At 36.8% G+C, this 18768-nt stretch overlaps 1 protein-coding gene across 3 annotated transcripts in view; it reads left to right on the plus strand.

The window, feature by feature from the left end:
* The window catches only part of COL4A3 (collagen type IV alpha 3 chain), a 56152-nt gene that overhangs the window by 6359 nt on the left and 31025 nt on the right, over positions 1 to 18768 (plus strand). For 2 of the 3 annotated variants that reach the window (XR_006018314.1, XM_042041803.1), the window contains exons 2-16: positions 4693 to 4749; positions 7037 to 7126; positions 9051 to 9095; positions 9562 to 9606; positions 9896 to 9958; positions 10663 to 10716; positions 11524 to 11550; positions 12151 to 12228; positions 13011 to 13073; positions 13563 to 13598; positions 13713 to 13754; positions 15145 to 15222; positions 16669 to 16731; positions 16990 to 17046; positions 18012 to 18056. Coding sequence is in view for 2 of the 3 variants with exons in the window: in XM_042041803.1 (XP_041897737.1) it covers positions 4693 to 4749; positions 7037 to 7126; positions 9051 to 9095; positions 9562 to 9606; positions 9896 to 9958; positions 10663 to 10716; positions 11524 to 11550; positions 12151 to 12228; positions 13011 to 13073; positions 13563 to 13598; positions 13713 to 13754; positions 15145 to 15222; positions 16669 to 16731; positions 16990 to 17046; positions 18012 to 18056 (843 nt within the window). In the remaining variant the exon portion in view is untranslated. The remainder of the gene's footprint in view (positions 1 to 4692; positions 4750 to 7036; positions 7127 to 9050; positions 9096 to 9561; positions 9607 to 9895; positions 9959 to 10662; positions 10717 to 11523; positions 11551 to 12150; positions 12229 to 13010; positions 13074 to 13562; positions 13599 to 13712; positions 13755 to 15144; positions 15223 to 16668; positions 16732 to 16989; positions 17047 to 18011; positions 18057 to 18768) is intronic. The other variant, XM_042041804.1, reaches the window with a different exon arrangement.

An 18768-nucleotide genomic window follows, 5' to 3' on the forward strand; every position in this document is an offset into this window, starting at 1 on the left:
CTTGACCAAGCTGTTTATTAATTAAGTTACAGGTGTATTTCTTTATAATGGAAAGTCCAAATGAAATAATTTTCATCCTAGGTATTCAACTGGTAAGCAAAATGCTGTGAATTGTGATAGCATAGATGGCTGTTAACAGGAGTCTTCTAAGGTAGGAATGTCTGGCTGTCTTCCAGTTCACAAGTGACTACACAATGTTTCAGGGCTTGGGAATTGACATATTTTCGTTCATCTCATCATCTCCTATTTCTGCTCTATGTTGTCTATACTTATTGGAGGCTTAATAATTTGGTTTTGTTGTACTGGTCCAGCAATCACTAAAAAAACACAAAGTTCTTCGTGGTCTTTGATAATTTTAATGAATTCATGTTTGATGCTTAGAATGCATGAAAAACTTTTAGTATACAGATTCTAATTGTGAGACTGGTATTTTGTTTTGATAGCAGTGTTTTGGAGTGAGGGGAACCTCATTCTCCAGGACCTTGCATGCTTCATGGTGATTTGCAGTTGTGCAACATGAGGAATATGCTGCCAGGGTCACGTATCTACTAACCTTGTCTAGCTAGAATTCCTGACTGTGCTAATCTAGCTAAGTATTTTAATACAGGTGCATCAGAAAAAAAAAAACTTTCTTTATATAGCTTTTCTCACAGCAGGAACTTTTCTCTATAAAGCTGTGCTCTCAGATCCTCTTGTGCAGGTTAGGATAAATTTTCAAAACTGTAACCGTATCCATACTAGAAACTTTAGCTACCACCATAGTGTTCTTCAGAAAGTGCAGCACTTAACATATGTGCAGCATACCTATCCCAACACAAGTCTGTAGTGTAAATAAATGGTAGAGCAAAACTTTCCACTTCCTGTATTACTCCCGCCTTTATTAGATGCAATAGAAAACATTAGTTGGGAACGAGTGAAATGGGCTTTTTAAAGTTTTAAGCACTATATTAACATCAACTGTTGGAGCAGGGTTATTCTATGTGCTCAGTTGTGATTTATAGACACAGCTGGGATGTGTAAAGTGATTGCTCTGCACTGAGACAGCCCAGGAAGAATTCAGAAATCTCCATGTGTCAGCAGCCCTTGAAAATTCGTAATCAAGACTTAAAGGAGCTGGCTCACTCATACATAATTTCCAGTTTTCTGTAATTTCTCTTAAATGCCAATACTTATTAAAAATTACTGCTCAGGATATCATTAATGAGCAGAAAGATGGAAAAGAATAAAAAAGTGGCATCACAGAAAAATAGATACTATCCAGTAAGTCTTGTTCCACCTATTGATAGAGTTCTAATTTAGCGATTCTGTAAGTTAGGAGATAAAGACCTAGTGGCAGGATAGGTGAGATGCTAATAAGTATCAAGTTTAAATGAAAAATCAGTTATGCATTTTTAAAAATAAATCTGATCAGCTGTTAGAACAACCAGTGAAGGAAAGTGACAGCTTCATCACCCACTTGAGAGAAGACACCTGGGCTATTTTTACTGTCCACAGTAATTAATGGATATCTCTTGCACTGCTTTTAATTAATTTAAAAATACCTCATGTTGCACAGTCATCTTTATGTTAACCAGGATTTACTTCGGGCTTCAATGGAGTTTACCCATGAAATTAAAGACCAATCAGACCAAAAGTGCAAACTTAAGCCCCACTTCAGCCACATTACCATAGTCCTACACAATACATTTAATTTCATCTCAGCTTTCATCTGAATGTCTTTATTACTCATCCTGTGTGGTCTTGGACTGAAATATACGTAAGGAATATGATGCTTGTTTCCTGCAGCAATACATTTTGCTGCCTGTCTGTTCTGGGTGCAGTATTTTTAATACAAGTATGTATTTTGAAATCATAGCTGAGTTACTCTGATCGTCTCTGGATCTGGAAAAATAAAGAAATACTCTGACTGTCCTGTCATCATATATGTAATTCCAAAAAAAACCAGATCAATGGAGAAATACTGGATTACCCTCACTTTGGTTCTTTTTGTCTGTTCTCCACCTTCCTGCCTTTAAACTATTCCCGGTAGGACTGTGTTGCCCCAGTGTGAGTGACAGCACTCAGAACCTGGGCTAGTGACAGAATAGGAAGTCTGGCATTGCCTGCTGTTCTCCTTACATTAAGACTTTGTCACATCCTTTGGCTTATTCAGGTTTGATAACATCCCTAAATACATTCTCTGACATTCTTCATGTAACCAGTACTACTGGCAAAGTGCTGAGAACTGTGTAAGATTCTTCCCAAATTAAGTTGCCACCACTGCAGTGGCTGGAGTAGCAGTGCCATGCTCAATGTACATTAACCTTTGTATAGGTGACACGATAGTCTGTAGTATGTTATTTCTTCCTTCTTTCTGGGTCATTTCTTTGAGGAATTATGTGAAGGAGAGGACTGGAATACTTTCTAAGCAGATGGTTAAGTTACTCTCTGAATCAGGAGCAGGAAGAGGTCAGAGCCCCACAGAATCCCATCCCATGGTGTAGGAAGGGCAATTCAGTGTTCTAGATAAGGTTGCACCCACTAAACAAAACATTAACCACTGCAGTAAATGTGCTTCAACATGTATAACTGGAATTATGTATCTGTTTATAATAATGCTGTACCTATCACTAAAAACACTTTGGAGAAGAGCTCCTCTATAAATTACTCCAACTGCTGTGGGGTTTTAGTTTTGGTTCATTGGTGAATTGATTTGGTATTCATATAGTTATCTGGCTGTATCCTTTGACCTAGATTTTAGATAAAAAATCTACTTCATCTAAATAGACAAAAGAAATGTAGATTATTATTATGAAAATCACAAAACCAAAAAACATGCAGTATACCTGTGGCTTTGGTTAATACACTTACGTAGATGTTACTGTGAGAATTTTGAATAAACTGTTAATAACTAACATTCAGTTTCCTTATCATATAACCTGGCAACATCACTTTTTTTTTATGATCCTTTGATAAAGGAGCAACAGGCATCTTGCAAGGATGTGAAAGCATCCAGCAATATAAGTGAGCAATGATTTTTGGTTCAAAGCTCCTGTACAGAAGGCCTAATCTAATCTTACGTAAAAAATTATATGCCAAAACATTTAGTATTATCCAGCTAACTGACTGTGTAATGTTAAATCATCTTTGGTCTTTTCAGTTTAGGTTAAAGTGATATGTGTACACAAAAAGACCTAAATAGATATGAAAGCTTACTAATGGTAAATTAAACACGTTCTAAGCATTCTGACTTCTTGAAGCGCAAAGGCTCTCTTTCTTTCAATAGTTTATTAACGTAGATTAATTTTATGGCATCACAAGTCTCTACATCTTCATGCATTTACCTTCACATTGGATTGTCTTTGATTATAAGATAGAAGGGTTTCTTCTGTATCTGTACACATCAAGTCTGCTGCAGATTATACCTGTTACAGAAGAGTAATTTCATGTGTTCATTTCTCTACATGTCCTGAAAACTGTGCTTTGCATACAGGTATTGTAAAGAATCTAGTATACTTCTAGTATACTTTCACAGGCAGACATAAGGTACAACTCCATGAAGGTCGATAGAATTATAATGATATATATCTGTGTATACATCTTGCCTTGAGCAATGACCCTTTTTATATTGCTTAGCAGAACTCTACCAATAATCTATATTTTGAAGATAATGCTTTGGGATAGAAGTACTGTCATTCAATAGGGCACAAGAAAATCAGTTTTATGAACTATTGAAAGACTGAAAGACAGTCTTATGAACTATTCCAAATTTATTTGGAGATATACATCACTTTATCCTCTTGTATTGATATTCAAAGACTTAAAATATCTGTCATATAACTGACTTGATGAATTTAGATTATCCAGTGCCAGACTGATTGATGTCACCAAGAAGAAATCAGGATACGGTTTGTTGTTAATTCTGCACTAGTGCTTATTCTTGTGTCTCTAGTGATATAATCGTATTGATTAACATAGTAGTGAAGGTAGCATAGTTAGATGGTTTCTGTTTTACATGATACCTTTGTTTTCCAAATTTCTGATGCAGTACCACTTGAATTCTAGCTGTCAGATCAGGGTAAGAATTAACTATTTAATGTTTGCATCTCTTTAAAAATCTAGCTTGAAACATCAAGTAGCTGCCTATTGATCTGTCTATAAATCAGAGGCAGACACAATAGTATCTTGGGGGATTTGCCTTTCATGGCCAACTTATTTTAATTTCTGCTTTATTTTGTAAATAAATGCTTAAGTATCTGCTCATTGGAGAAATGCTCCCTGCAGCTTTTTTTAAAATTAATAGATGGCATCATCTCACCTAAGTTCAGCCACCTAAAAGACAAGCGGCAATGGTCAGGAATTGTCACGTCCATAGGGAACAGCAGCTACTTGCAGCATCTTTCCTCCATCATTAAAGAAACATAAAAGTTACAAATTTGAAACACTGTGACTGTTGTAATATGAGAAACTGTACAGGTTAAGTAATTCTGTCTGCAAGATCTAACTGATGCTCTTATCTGTCTCAAAAGACAATACAGAGGAATAATGAGCTCTTTGCCAATGTTGAGAATTGCCTCTTCACAAACATTTTCTTTTAAGTTATATTGTCTGTGAAATAATTGCTTAGTAAAACCAGAGATCTCACTTGCCTCTCTCCAAACAACTCAATGAGAAAAATAATTGTATTACAAAGTTTGTATTTTTGTTTTACAGAACTGTGTATGCAAAGGTAAAAGTCCCTGCTTTTGTGATAGCACGAAAGGTAGTAAGGTAAGAACAGATACATTTTCCTTTTTTAATATTAGCTTATATGCTTGGAAATTGTTAATAGATTACTTCAGTTGATACAGTGAGTGAATTTAGTGTGTGATGGTATTTTGCCAACAGCCTACAGAGAATGATTACCTTACAAAATTCTGTTAACTTTGGGGACACTATTTAACTAAGACTTTTCAACTGAATTTTTTTACTGCATTAATATGTTTACAGCACTGTATGATGTTTGAACACCAGCAAAACAACTGTCCAAAGCACCAGGTCTCTTTCACTAACTCCTAACAAATGTCATTACCTTGGCAGCAGCTCTCCTGTTACAAATTTCATAATGCCATCAAGAGTGTCATGTTCAGTGCTTCCCTCTTTCCATCTCTGGACCCTGCCCACCCCTCTTTGCCAGTTCCTGAGGGAAAGCTACACACACTGGCATCAAAGAGATAAACCTCTTGTAGATCAAGCAGGGGATGAGTTTCTGGGTCCTAATCACAAACACCTTGCCAGCACTGAAGGAACAGCAAATCCATCAGCAGTAAAAGATCCACAGCTCTGCCTGTTGCCAATAGCAGCTTGGCAGAGGCTCTGAGTGGCTTTTAGACAAACCTGAATTACACAAATGCCAAAAATTCTTTGAGACTCCTGCTTGCAGTTGGAAAAACAACTGATTCACAAATGAAAGGGGCATTATTGAAGAAGTCATGGTTGCAATTCAGGCGAACCACGAACACAGAAGTTCTCATACTAAACGTTATGAACAGATTCCAGACATCTATAAGGATTTAGGGTTATGATTAGTCCCACTGGTCCCATCTGCTTTTACAAAGTTGGAGAAAATTTATCTGAAAGTAAATAGGGTCATTATTAAAATATATGTTAATAAGTGAGAAAGGAGAATACTAATATTTTCAGTTAAATCTCCCTGTTTGTTTTTCATGTTACTAGCTGGTCTAACCTGACTTCATCCTAAACAGTGAAATTGAGACCAGCTGAAAAACTAGAAAAAAATAAATTGCCCACTAAAAGAGAAATATTAATAAGAATGGACACCCACAACTTTTCTTTAGCAGTTCCATGTTAAATAACTGAGCAATTTGTAGGTAAGAGTAAATAATTGTTTACACTGATGAAGTTTTTCATGCAGCTATGGAAAATCAGGACAATGACATTAATCGGCATGTGTTGGTAATTATTCAGTGTTTAGAATCCTCCAACCTGAAAATCCTCTGATCTCGTTGATCTGCTAAGAAGAAAGTGTGGCTAAAATTGCCTTTTCTGTAGAGAGGGCAGAAGCTGTCAGGAGAGCGCTGCTCTGGATTCAGACAGCACCGCGTGGCTCCGGCCATGGGCAGGCAGGCCGAGGACTTTGGTTTTCCTGTGAGCTGGTACCACACCCCCTCCAGCGGCACATTCTGGGATAGCATTCATCCTTCTGCCTTGGGACGCTGGTGTATGAAATAAACCAGTTTTTACAAAAAGCTATGCCGATTTATTATATAGATCTCACAGACACTTTATAATGCAATTCTTATTTTCATGTGTGTCAAAATATTATGGGATTACATTCTATCTTGAGAGATATAAATATATGTAACTACTAATATATAATTTTTATTTCATTCAGAAGCTATTTAAAATCCGGTGAGTTTGTGGGATTTTGAGGAGTGAGAATTGGTGCAGGGACAAGCCAAAGTATTTTGGCTTCCCAGAGACATCTCTTGGATCCTATCTTGTACATCAAATAAGACACTCAAACTTCTGCACAGCAAAATTTCACATGCTTTCTTTGTATAACTTTCTATAAAGCAGTAGGAAGATTGACTCTGAGAGAGCTGACAAACCCCTTCTCTCTCTCCCATGTCATGCTGTGATGCAAAACGTCTTGAACAGGCAGATCTTTACTGATGTAAAACTGAGCATGCTAAATTGCCACTGCCTGAAGAGCTGAAACATCTTTTCCGTTTGTCTAAAATATAGAAATATTAACAAGGAATATGTATCAGCTGCTTTCTTAAATTTTCATGCTGTCAGCTAATATCTATACTCTGCAAAATCTTGAGTGCTATCTTGTGTTCTGATAATTCATAATAATTATGAGTATGTGGTGCCATGGGGCCTAGGCAGCACAGAGATGGACCACAAAAACAGGTCAGTGTAGGCAAGCGGCAGTGTATCTGCCACAGCAGCAGAAAGCTAAGAGGTTCTGAAAGTAATGGGTGCCTTAGAAATAAGATATCAAAAGGAGAATACATGGATATTTTGAGATTAATTATCTTTATGTTTACAGGGTGAAAAAGGCTTTCCTGGTGTGCCAGGTCCACCTGGTCAAAGAGGCTTTCCTGGTCCAGAAGGGCCTCCAGGACCACAGGGACCAAAGGTAGGTATGTATGTGAGACAGAGAGATACACCCAGAGAAACTACTGTGCTTGACAGTCAAAGTTAGCTATGACTGTGTAGACAATTCTGTTTTATAAAACCAAACCAAAACCTGTCTCAGAGCTTCCCGTTTGGTGAGGGATGTTGTTTGGTCATCAGCTGCAATAGTCATTTTGACTGCATCAGAGTAGAGCTGATAAGACCATGGGCTTTTGTTGTCAATTGTCCATTGGCCAGTGCTAAAGCAGCTGGACTGAACTGCCAGAGGCAATGAACATGGGTCTAGGCAGACTTTTGCAGCATAGCCTCAGTTTTTGTCTTAATATCTATTAACATCTGAAAAGAAAGTAAACAAGCTACTAGCGAGACAAATATGAAAAATAGATTTAAGAAAATTTGAAGGGAAAGATGGTTTTTAAGATAAATCTTGGCCTGTTTAGGAAATACCTGGTTGCCTGCATGGTGCACAGGGTGGCTTCAGTGACTTGAGCTTGCTTTCTTTCCTGTATGCCTAAACTGAGGCTGAATATGAATTTTCAATAACTCCTGCATGAGTAGAAAAAAAACTCAACAAAAAGTCATGCAGTAAAAGTGTCTTATGTGTATTTGTTTTGAGGAACAGTATTGCTGTTATCAATAAACTGGCTCTGGTGAATAAATTACTTCTGTGTAAATACGGTGTGAACTCAGCCACAATGTAAATCAGGAAGGTACTACCACAATCAGATTCTGTCTAAGACCTGCACTAATGTGGCTACAGCACTTAACTATACATTTAAAGAAATGGGCTTTGTAGTTTTCATTTGTTTAAGCATTGTTGCATTATTCTGTCCTATCTTATTTTTACAATGCTTTCTGGAAGTGATACTCATGGTAGATTTCATACATGTTGATGAGCCCTTTATCTGAGCTCATTGAGGTGTTTAGTACAGCATTTCCCTTTCAGTAAGTGATAATAACTTCTGCAAGAATGGCAAAAAGTAAGATAGTTTATCTAGCAAGACCTCTCTTAGCCTGAATGGTATCTGTTGTAGTGTGTGCCAGTTAGCCTCTCCTATCCAACACTTCTACAGCATCTGAAATGGAATGTGGCCCAAGATTTTAGAAGCTATGCTGCTCTTCACGTTTTCCATTTCCTTTCTGGGAATGGTAAAGTCTTCATACTAGCACTTAAGCTCTATGCGTCTTGAAAGAATTCCAGCAGGTTCTGTCCAGATGTTGCAGTGTCACTGGGGCATTCTTTGCTGTCTTCTTTCAGCCTTGCTCTCCCATCCTGCTTAGCCCCCTTTCAGCTTGCTCTGGTCTTCCTTTCCATGCTCAACAGTGTGGGTGAGAGTACATACATCTCATGCATCTGATCATTACACAGACATCGCCCATATCTGGGCACCTTCCAGCTTTTTCCTCACAGGGAAGCACTTCCAGGTCTCACAGTTTGACCAAATCCATAGCAACCGCATTCTCAACATTATTTTTTTGACCAATGGTGAGATATATATTTTTTTTCACTACAAGGGTAAGAGGGTGGCGAGACACTGAACAGGTTCCCCATCCCTGGAAGTTCAAGGCCAAGTTGGATGAGGCTTTGAGGAACCTGTTCTAGTGGAAGGGGTCCCTGCCTGTGTCAGGGAGGTTGGAACTAGAGGATCTTTGAGGTCCTTTCCAACTTGAACCATTCTTTGATTCTATGATAATCCCCTGTAAACACTGAAAGGGAGGGCAAGACACCACAATTTAGGCAAGTTGTATGAAATGTTTGTTTCCTTTATTGACTGTAGTAGCCCAATCATTTATTTATTTGTATAGCTGGTTTTGTGTGGGCATATTGATATTGATATTGAAAATATTGAGTGTCCTGTTGACATTTATGAGCTTTTTATCAATTGAAATGAGTTGAAAGATGTTGCTTTCCATTTGTGATCTAGGGTTCTCCAGGGCTTACAGGCTTAGTTGGACCCAAAGGTATACGAGTAAGTGTGTTTTAAACAAACATATATATTAAACGTCTTGCTAATTTCCACCTTGGTTCAATAATTTGTGAAAATAAAAGCAAAGCATTATGTATGATTTCAACGTATGGTTAAAATTTATTACATGGTGTATGCACAAGCATTATTTTTAGACCTTTTGCCCTTTTTGCTACACCTTACGTACAAGGTTATTGCTGTATGTATTTAATATTTGGGTGTGCAGTGAAAAAGTCAGACTAGAATACCATGAAGAATTATCTGGGGTTTTTTCTGTGGACAAAACTGGTGTGTGTTACCTGTTTGTAACCATTATGCTTGGTTTACAATCATAGTAGTTAAGGAAGTAACGATCTTTTTAATAGAATCATACTTGCATTAATTCTTATTATGAATGTAATCAAAGAAAAATTGCTGATGAGCTTTTGTTTAATATTCATAATATTATTCTCTGGTTTAATTTCGTTAGGGAGTCCCAGGAATACCCGGATTTTCAGGTCCTCCAGGCCTTCCAGTAAGTAAAAATGAAACTGATTTAACCATTTCTCTCTTACTACAGTCTTTAGTGCACAATTATCCTCAGCTCAATGTGCTCACTCTAGTTTCAACATCAACATTGTCTCTGTCAATTGGCCTAGTGATAAAAATCTTGGCATCAGCAATTCTTACTCATTGTAATGATTTAAGAACACATTGTAATATGTCTTGTGAAACACTGCTCCAACATAAACTCTTTCAGTGTTTCTGTAGGGCAATATGAATGTGCAAAAACAAAGCTTGTGTCAATTTCGTGCTTCTTTTAGGGTGAACCAGGAACTGTTGGTCCTCCTGGGCTCCCGGGTGTTCCAGGATGCAATGGCACAAAGGTACAAACCAAGCTGAGTGTTCTGGAGAGTGCGTTTGGCTGTGCTTGGCAATGGCCAAAAAGTGTTCTAAATTTTGCCCAATATACAACTTTGACTTGTTTTGCTTTGTGATTTTATCAGCTAGAAAAACTTGTATCATGGAACCAGAGGAAGGAAAAGTGCTACCTTTTTGTGCAAAATAAATACTTAAATAATACATGCCAATGGCCTTTGCTAAAAGATAATAACGTTTGGTATTTTGACAGATAATACTTTTTTCAGTAAATCCAGAAGGCCTAATAAGTTTCATCCAACATGTCCTTTTGCTGCAATGGGTTATAAAGGAGGTAGTTAATTAATTTTATTTCACTTGCAGTTGGCAATTCATAAATCCTAAAAGTAATTAAAAGAAAAGTCTTAATGTTAAGTTACAGATTTACCAGGTTTTCTTTGCTCTATGAGCATTCTGAAAGAGGGAGTCAGAATAATGCCTACTACAGAAAATCATAGATTTCTAGTGAATCTGTAAACTTATCTGAACAGTCTAGCATAGAAGTCAAGCTGCATAAAATGGGATGATCCTCTTCTAGCAAAATACAGTGGTCATGCACTCCCAGTGCATTTAGTGTGATAGCATAAAAAACTTCTTCTGTAATCACATTTGCCAAAATCAGGCCAAATAATAAACCATAATCTGCATTAACAATCACTGTTACTACTTTCAGGGTGACCAAGGATTTCCAGGTCCTCCAGGTCAAAGAGGTGCTCCAGGCCTTCCAGTAAGTGTCTGCGAAATTCACGATTGTGTGCATTCCCATCACATAAAGCCAGTCCCTGAAGGAGTGTAAAGCCTCATGTTAGCTCATGCTGACACCACTTGGGGTATATAAATATGCCCATTTTATTAGTATGAAAACTGTGTGATAAAGAGACATTGTCTGCATGTAGGGCCTCAACTTCTTAGTTAATGACTGCATGAAATTCATTGCCTGGAGTTAGCTTTCATCGGATACTCGTGAAAATTTGCCACTTACATCCCTAAAGGTGTTCCAGGTTTATTTAATAGATTGCAGTTTCCGTTTGTACCTAAGTATATGTGAGAAAATAATGGGTTAATTAAGTCAATAAGAACCAGGAATTAAACCCAGAACTTCTCACTCTGGGTGCATTGCTTTAATCCTAGGATTTGGGGTTTTTTTCACTGTAGAGATGTGTTTGAAAGAGATACTTCTAAACAAATGGAAAAGGAATACTGTCTGTCAACTTCCAGTGGCTTAAAATCTAATAACTTCTAAATATGATCTTTACCAGCTCTGCTGATTTTATTTATTTATTTATTTATTAAGATCAGGCTTCAAAGCTGTTCTGCCTTCACTTGTAGAGTTGTACCTCTGAGAATTACTATTTTTTAACAATATGCCCTTTCTTCTTAAATTGAAATCTGGCCCAGTAAACATGAACCTGGCTATGCACCTTTTTCATGAAAATAAATCACTTGAAGAGCACCAAGCTTAGACAATATTTAGAATGTGTTATTTCAGCACTCTTTTACTCTTCTGTTTCAATATGATTGTTCTTCTTCCTAGGGTATTGCTGGTATCAAAGGAGAGAAGGTCAGTTATTTGCATCATATTACACAAAGTATTTATTGGTTATCAACAATTTGTGTGTGTGTTTGTTGCTCCTAACCTCTCCATTCATGGGAAACAGAAGGTTTGCCTTCCAGAGGAAGCAACCACAAAGTTTGGTGCTTCCATTGTCCTAGCAGCATTCACCTCAGGTTGCAAAATGGTCTATTATTTCTTTTCCCTCAAACTACTGTTACTGCATATAATGAATTTAACACTTTCAAGCACACAAAGAATTAAGCTCCTCTCCCAAACAGTTCATGAATTCATATGGAAATCTGCAGATGCTCTAGACAGTATTTTATAGGGATAAAAAGTAACAAAAATAAATTGAAGACAAGGACAGTGCATGAGTAATGTAGGTATATCTGAAAAGAAGACTGCTCCTAACAGAGAACTGGAAGGCCTGCACAAGGTATATTTGGTTTAATAAAATCTTTTTTATAGTTAGAACTATCCATAGTGGACCATTTCTATCATTATGCAATTCTGATGTTAATTTCCCTACAAACTGTATTAGAGGACTTGTTGCACTACAGAGTTTACAGCATAACTTTTAATGTTTCTTTTTATTTAATTGTCCAGGGGTGCCCTGCAGAAGGATATAGCCAAGAGTATGGTGGAAAAGGTGATCCTGGATTACCAGGAATGCCTGGTCTCCAGGTAACTCAAAATTAAGACAGTGAGGTAGATATGTATAAAAATATACAGTAATATGTATAAACACATTCTATATAACATGAGTATTTATTAAAATTATTTTGCATTTTACATAATTTAAGTGTATTATTTATTTAATATAGATATAGCATTTTTTACAATTATGTCACTGATTTCTAAACCAAAACCAGTCAGTTTTCAGGCCAGTCAGGTTGCAGGCCATCTAATCCAACTCCTAAAATTCCCATCAAAGTTAAGACTGAACAGGTTAGACCAGCTCAACTTCTAGAGTAATAACAAAGCACAGGATTGTCCATATTTCAAGAATGAACATTAACAGGGGAAGGCAAGGCTGAATTTTCTTCTGACTATTGGAATAAACAGAGAGCATTAAATTTAAAAGAAAATAAAAGTGCTTAATTTTCCATTTCTTTGAAAATTAAGCTTTAAAGTATAGGATTTATTGCACAGAATATTTGAAGGATTGAGGGCTTATTAGAGGCATTAATAGGACCATATGGATTATAAGTTCACATTTCTCAGGGGACTTACATCCTCACTTGAGTAGTTTAGTTTTAGAACAGATGTTTTCTCATGTTTCAAAACATATGCCAAACGATGAAGCAATGGGGAAGAATTATACTTCTGTGTTCTCATGACAAAGGAAAAGGAAATTCAGAAGCAAAGCTGCTCCTCTGTTTCTTATTCAGTTCATTGAATTTAGTGTTGTGTTTCGCTCATAATCTTCCCAGGAGATTTATTCCTGTTTCTTTTTCAATATGCAGGGTGCCCAGGGTGCTCAAGGATATCCTGGGGAACTTGGACCACAGGGCCCTCCAGGACCTTTAGTATGAATTTATGTCTCACTTGTTACTTTGACCTTTGATTTTCCCCGAACCCTATGGAATTACACAGATACAAGTACTTGACTCTCCCAGATTTATTTGAGGTCTAGACACATGTGTATGTAAAAACTATGCTTATCTGCACACATCTGATATTTTTTCAGTTGCTTTTGATTATTTTTATGCATGATAATTTCTATATTTTCAGAAGCATCCCTTGTCCATGTAGGCATAAATTTCAATTTTCAAATGACTACCCATTAATTCACTTTAAATACTAAAATGTATAACATTGAGAGATGCATATGTTTGCAACTAGACTGTGTAAACAGTCTGTGACCCACTGGTAATGACTTGTGGCTGTAAAGGTGGAAGAAAAAGTAAAAATGTGATACAAGTTCTGTGAAAGTTGGGTGCTTCAAAACACCTATATCAGAGCAGAAGATTGTAAATTTTTTACCTGAGGATTTTTTTTTTTTTCCTTTTTTGTAGGGCATGCCAGGGAAACCAGGACCTCCTGGACCTAAGGTAGTCTCAGATTGGTAATAAAAATGAAAACTTCTGTTACGTGTAACATAAATTAACTCATGTTGTAGGTGTTTGTAAAATAAAAAAAATAACATTTGGGGATTTTTTTTTCAGGGTCTTATGGGACTGAAAGTAATAGGAGCCAAAGGAAGAAAGGTAATTTCTTAAGAAGCTTTAAACATTTTATAAGTTTTGTTTCTGTTTTATGCATTTTCTGATATGCTGTGGTGAAATTTTGGGGAAGTACTGTGAAATGCATGTTCTCAGTATATATGTGGCAGTCTTTTGTTGAAAAATGGAAACACAGCGATGTCTAAGGTCAAAATGTTTTCACGTAAGAGTCAATGATATAAACTTCTAGGCAGAAGATTGGACACCAAAGAGAAGCCAGTAGTTAGTATTTACTAACACATAGCATTAAATTAATATGTATAATTTGTGTGGTGCTCCTGAATGCTTATCTAAGCAGATAAACACTGGTAAATATATATAGCATCTGTAGTCTCACAACTTCTGTCCAATGTATTTGCAGTGTCAGCCCTTGTGATGCTAGAAAAACTCCCAGATTTTGAATAAAAATTGAATAACTTGTCTTTCATGTTCTTACTTTGTATTCCATATAATTGGCAGGAATTACTACAAATGCCCACATTGTCTCTCAGCACCCCAGCCTGCAGCTGCAGGACCAGTGTAGTCAATCTGAATATCCTTGCAAGAAATTAGGACATCTCATAATTACGCTAATTGACCTGCACAGATTCAGCTGTGATTGGTTTTAATGTTGTAATCACTGCCAGGAATTGCTAGGAGTTTCCTGGAAAAAAATTTGTGTATGGACCTGGTTATTCATTTGCAGTAGGTCAGGTGACCATGGAACATCTTGCTTCCTTACAAAAGAGTGGCACATTCTTTGCTGTTATGCTGCAAATTCATGCAAAAGCATTCCACTGGATTAAAATCACTGGAAATTGTGTATATTGTTTCGCTGAGTTCCACAGGAAAGATTCACATTGAGAACTTTCCCTGTTCTGAAAGATCCTTAATGAAAAAGTGCACTTCACCACTAATGTTGTCAGTGAAGGACACGGGAAAGCTTGTTTTGTCCATTAGCACCATGATTCTGTGATCTCCTTGGAATACCCAGACTGCAGTTTGGAGGATGTCACCAAAGACAGTTCATGTAATTTACTGATTGACATAATTAAATAGAGAGAAAAATTGTAATCAAGGAGATATTTTTACTTGATTTATAGTTTAAATAGTTATGTAACAAACAAATAGGATTAAAAATTTTAATTGTTTCTAGAAACTTTAACAGTAATCAGCATATGCATTTTTATATTGATCAGCTAGGGGAAGGTTCAATCTTTAATATATGTCTTTTTTACTGGACTATAAATAGCAAGCAAAGGGAAATGTCAACTGGGTTAATGGCTGAGAGTAATGACAGAAGAATATTCACTATATCAAAAGTATAGCAGTAGTAATTTGAAATAACAAAAACACACTGTTTGTGATTTTCTCTATTTTTCTTTTTTCTTTCAAGGGTGACACTGGGTTAACTGGACCCCCTGGGCCCCCAGGAACTGTTATTGTGACGTTAACTGGACCAGACAACATGACGGTAGTAAAATTGTTAAACATCACATTCAGATACACCAACTGACTAGGCTTTACTATGAGAGGACGTTTTCATCTTCACTGCTCTGATAACATTTTCTTTTAGTCATTCTAACATTTTTCAGACTTGTTTAATTAGATTCTAAACTCTCTTAGAGTGTCTGTGTAGAGCCAGCGTGGCTGAGGCCTGTGTGCCCACGTGCACATCTGCACAATGCCAATGCAATTCTTCTTGCCTACCAGTACCCCACCTGCCGTGAATCTCTGAGTACATGAAGTGTAAATCACTGCTGCTTCACCAAATCCACATGGATGTTCTGATCAAAGCCACAGCTGAGTTGACCTCTGGGCCTTGTCACTGAGAATGTCAGACTCTGAGCATCCAGGGTTTCACAAAAACTTACAACATGTTCATGTACATTTTGTAGTTTGTTTTCTCATTGTTTTTACTGAAACATGAGTAATGACAGAAAGTGTTGGAAAGACAATGAATATGGAAGAAAATAGTGTGATTCAGCTTTCTTTTTAAGTATTACTTTGTGAATTTAAATTCTTGCAATGTATCCTTATATAGAAATTAAGTAGCAGGAGTTGATATAATTTTAAGTATTCACTTACTAACAGGACAAGTCTTTAACCTGTTCTTGTTTCTGTTTTACTTACGTAATTTGCATCTAATCTATGGAGTCATCCGAAGTCTCTCTCCATTATGTGCTAAAATAAAAGTGAGTTTTGCATCAAGACTGTATTGAGGAGGGAAGAGAAAGATCACAGAAGCAAGGTTCAGCTTTTAGGCACACCACCTCTCCCTGTTTAAATCAAATAAGGCCACATGGAGTACTTCCCAGCCACAGCTGTGGTGGCTTATCATGACAGAATGGCAATTTTTCAGAGACATTGAGCATTAAGGCTTAGAAACCTCTCAAAACTCCTTACATAAATAGTTTGGAGCATGACTCTAACCAGGTAATAATTAGACAGTCCATAAAATTCAGCTTTACAGTGACCTTAGGATGTGGCCCGATGGTGTACACAGTAGTGAAATCTTGCACCCACAGAGACAAGGATGCTGTAGGTAGCCACAGCATTTATGTTTTGGAAGTAACTCTAGCTCCAGTGAAACAATTAAGGTTTATTTGGGCTTTTTGCTTGTTTCTTGTTGCCATTTGTGGCGCTATTTACTGAGGTCCCTTTGCATGCAGTCACAGGTGGGTTGTTTTGACCTAGCTCTATTCTGAAATGTGCAGAAACAGTTTCCTTTTCAAACGTCATAGACTTAGGCAGGAGCATTGATACAAGGTTTCTGTTTCTTAATCATTTGAGTAGAACTGTCTCTGCTCAAAGAATCTTGCTGGTGACATATGGATTTCCTCTTCGTAGAACCAGACTGTCATGGTAAGCATAGAAAAATCTAAGATACTACAGTAAGCTCTTCTTTTCTGTGTAATAGGACTTGAAAGGAGAAAAAGGAGAAAAAGGATCAAGAGGACCCCCAGGGCCAATGGGGTTTACAGTAAGTGGCCAGAAGTAAATTCCTTAAATCCAGATGTTCAGGCAGTATCACCTAGTACCTGCTACTCTTTACAGCCCAGTATTTACACTAATTATTTCAACCTTTAATGACAAGAATGTAACTAATTAATAGAATAAAACACCTATTAATAGCATTCCAACTGTATTTTTTTAAAAGATAAATAATTATAAAATATATATTTAACTTAGAAAATGTGAGTTTCAAAATATGAGTATCCTCAGTGTGCTTTTGTTACAGGGGCCAGTTGGTGATTCTCAGAGTGAAAAGGGTGACCGAGGAGAACCAGGAGCACAGGTATGTGCAAACAGTTGAATACACATGTGTTAGTCCTTTCTGGAAAGCAGTTTTGAACTAGTGTTGCTGTCCAGGTTTTGCCTCACTGCTACTCGGAGCAAATTTGCTTAGATTCAAAAGCTCTTTCTTGCAGTAAACTAGACAAGAGCTGGAAGTCAAGTGACTTAAATGAGTACTTTGAGTGAAGGTCAGTTGCTTGTGAGTATGCTTCCATTTTTTTTGCTATAAAGGCTCTGCTGTTGAACTTAGTAAAAAAGTGCTCTGCTATACATGTACTAGCTTTATAATGCAAGGGTATAAGTAGAAGAGAAAACACTGGGTTTACTTGAGGCAGCAGATTTAAATTAGTATGTTCAACCAGCAGCTGTGTGGAGACATGAAGAAAAGTTGCCTAAGAGTTATTCCAGTAACAGCATAGTATATGAAAAAATAATACGTTTATTTTAAAAAGTATACATATTAAAATGCAATTTACCTGATTATATCGTTTTTTGGAAGATAATTAATGGAAAGCTATTACTTTTATTCAAATGCCCTTCAACTTGAAGAGAAATTACTTAATGAAAAGGAATAGGGAGTGCACTTCAAAGGTATCTGAAGCAGGGCAGTAGATGGAAAAGTGAAAACAGAAGGAAGAAGCATGTTTTGTCATTTGTCTTGTTTCTGCAAGAGCCTGATTTTTCACCAAGCTTTCTGTACTTCCCTGGCACTTTGTACTGGTGAAGTCTGGCAGAAGTAATCCTCCACAGGAGGAGGAATGTCAATGGAATATCTTACTACCTGTTTTGTAGGGTTTTATGAACTCTAGTTGTGATTAATGAATACTTTAAAATAACCTTAATGGCTTTTTACAGTTTACACAGTTTACAGTTACACAGTTTACAGCATCGAATTGCTATGCTCTTTGAATGCAATATCCCCAATTTTAGGGTTTTTTTATTTTATTTTACATTTTTCCTTTGTAGGGCAAACCTGGAAAAGAAGGTGCCCCAGGTCCACCTGGCTTACCGGTAATGAAGGAAGCCTTCTAAATGTTTTCTGAGTAGTAGTCATCTGTTTATGACAATTCTATCTTCCTGTCACTGCTTTCTCTCATTGTGGAAAGTGTTTGAAAAGTTGATTTGCATACACTGAAACATTTCCTTCACACAGCTGGCCTTGGAACATACCATGTTCTTGTAGATTTATGTGCAGGAGACAGAGGCTCAGGTCATAGATGCTATTGCTTCTATGTCAAATAAAGACCTGTTGCTTGCTGCTGACTGTCTAATGAGTTTGAGACACACTCCAAGTTAAGCAAAATTAATTCTACTGAGTTTTTTTCTGGTTAGTCACATGAAATTTTTGCAAAAGAGTTATACCTTCCCTTTAACGTAAATTGAGAAGAGAAATTAATGGTTTTTAATCACTAGAATCAGAGACACTGTTTTATGAAGGAAAGTTATTGCCAGGGTCATGGCTGTCTTGGCCTGAAACAAGATGACTGATCGCTATTAAACTGTCATTTTGTCAACATATAGTTCTTAAAATATGCCATTTTAGAAGTAAAATTGTCTCATTTGTGTACTAATATAAAAGCTGATGTTGTTCAAATGTGTTTTCAATGGGTTAAATATCAGTTCTTTTATTTACTTCACCTCTACTTTAACAACATCATTAGAGTAGCAGTGACCTTATAAACATCCTACCAAAATTCTTACTGCCAGAATAGCCCATTGTACA

This window comes from Corvus kubaryi, unplaced genomic scaffold (genome assembly GCF_017639235.1).
Source record: "Corvus kubaryi isolate FWS band 111438036 unplaced genomic scaffold, C.kubaryi_AGA036_p1.0 37397, whole genome shotgun sequence".
Lineage (NCBI taxonomy): Eukaryota > Metazoa > Chordata > Aves > Passeriformes > Corvidae > Corvus > Corvus kubaryi.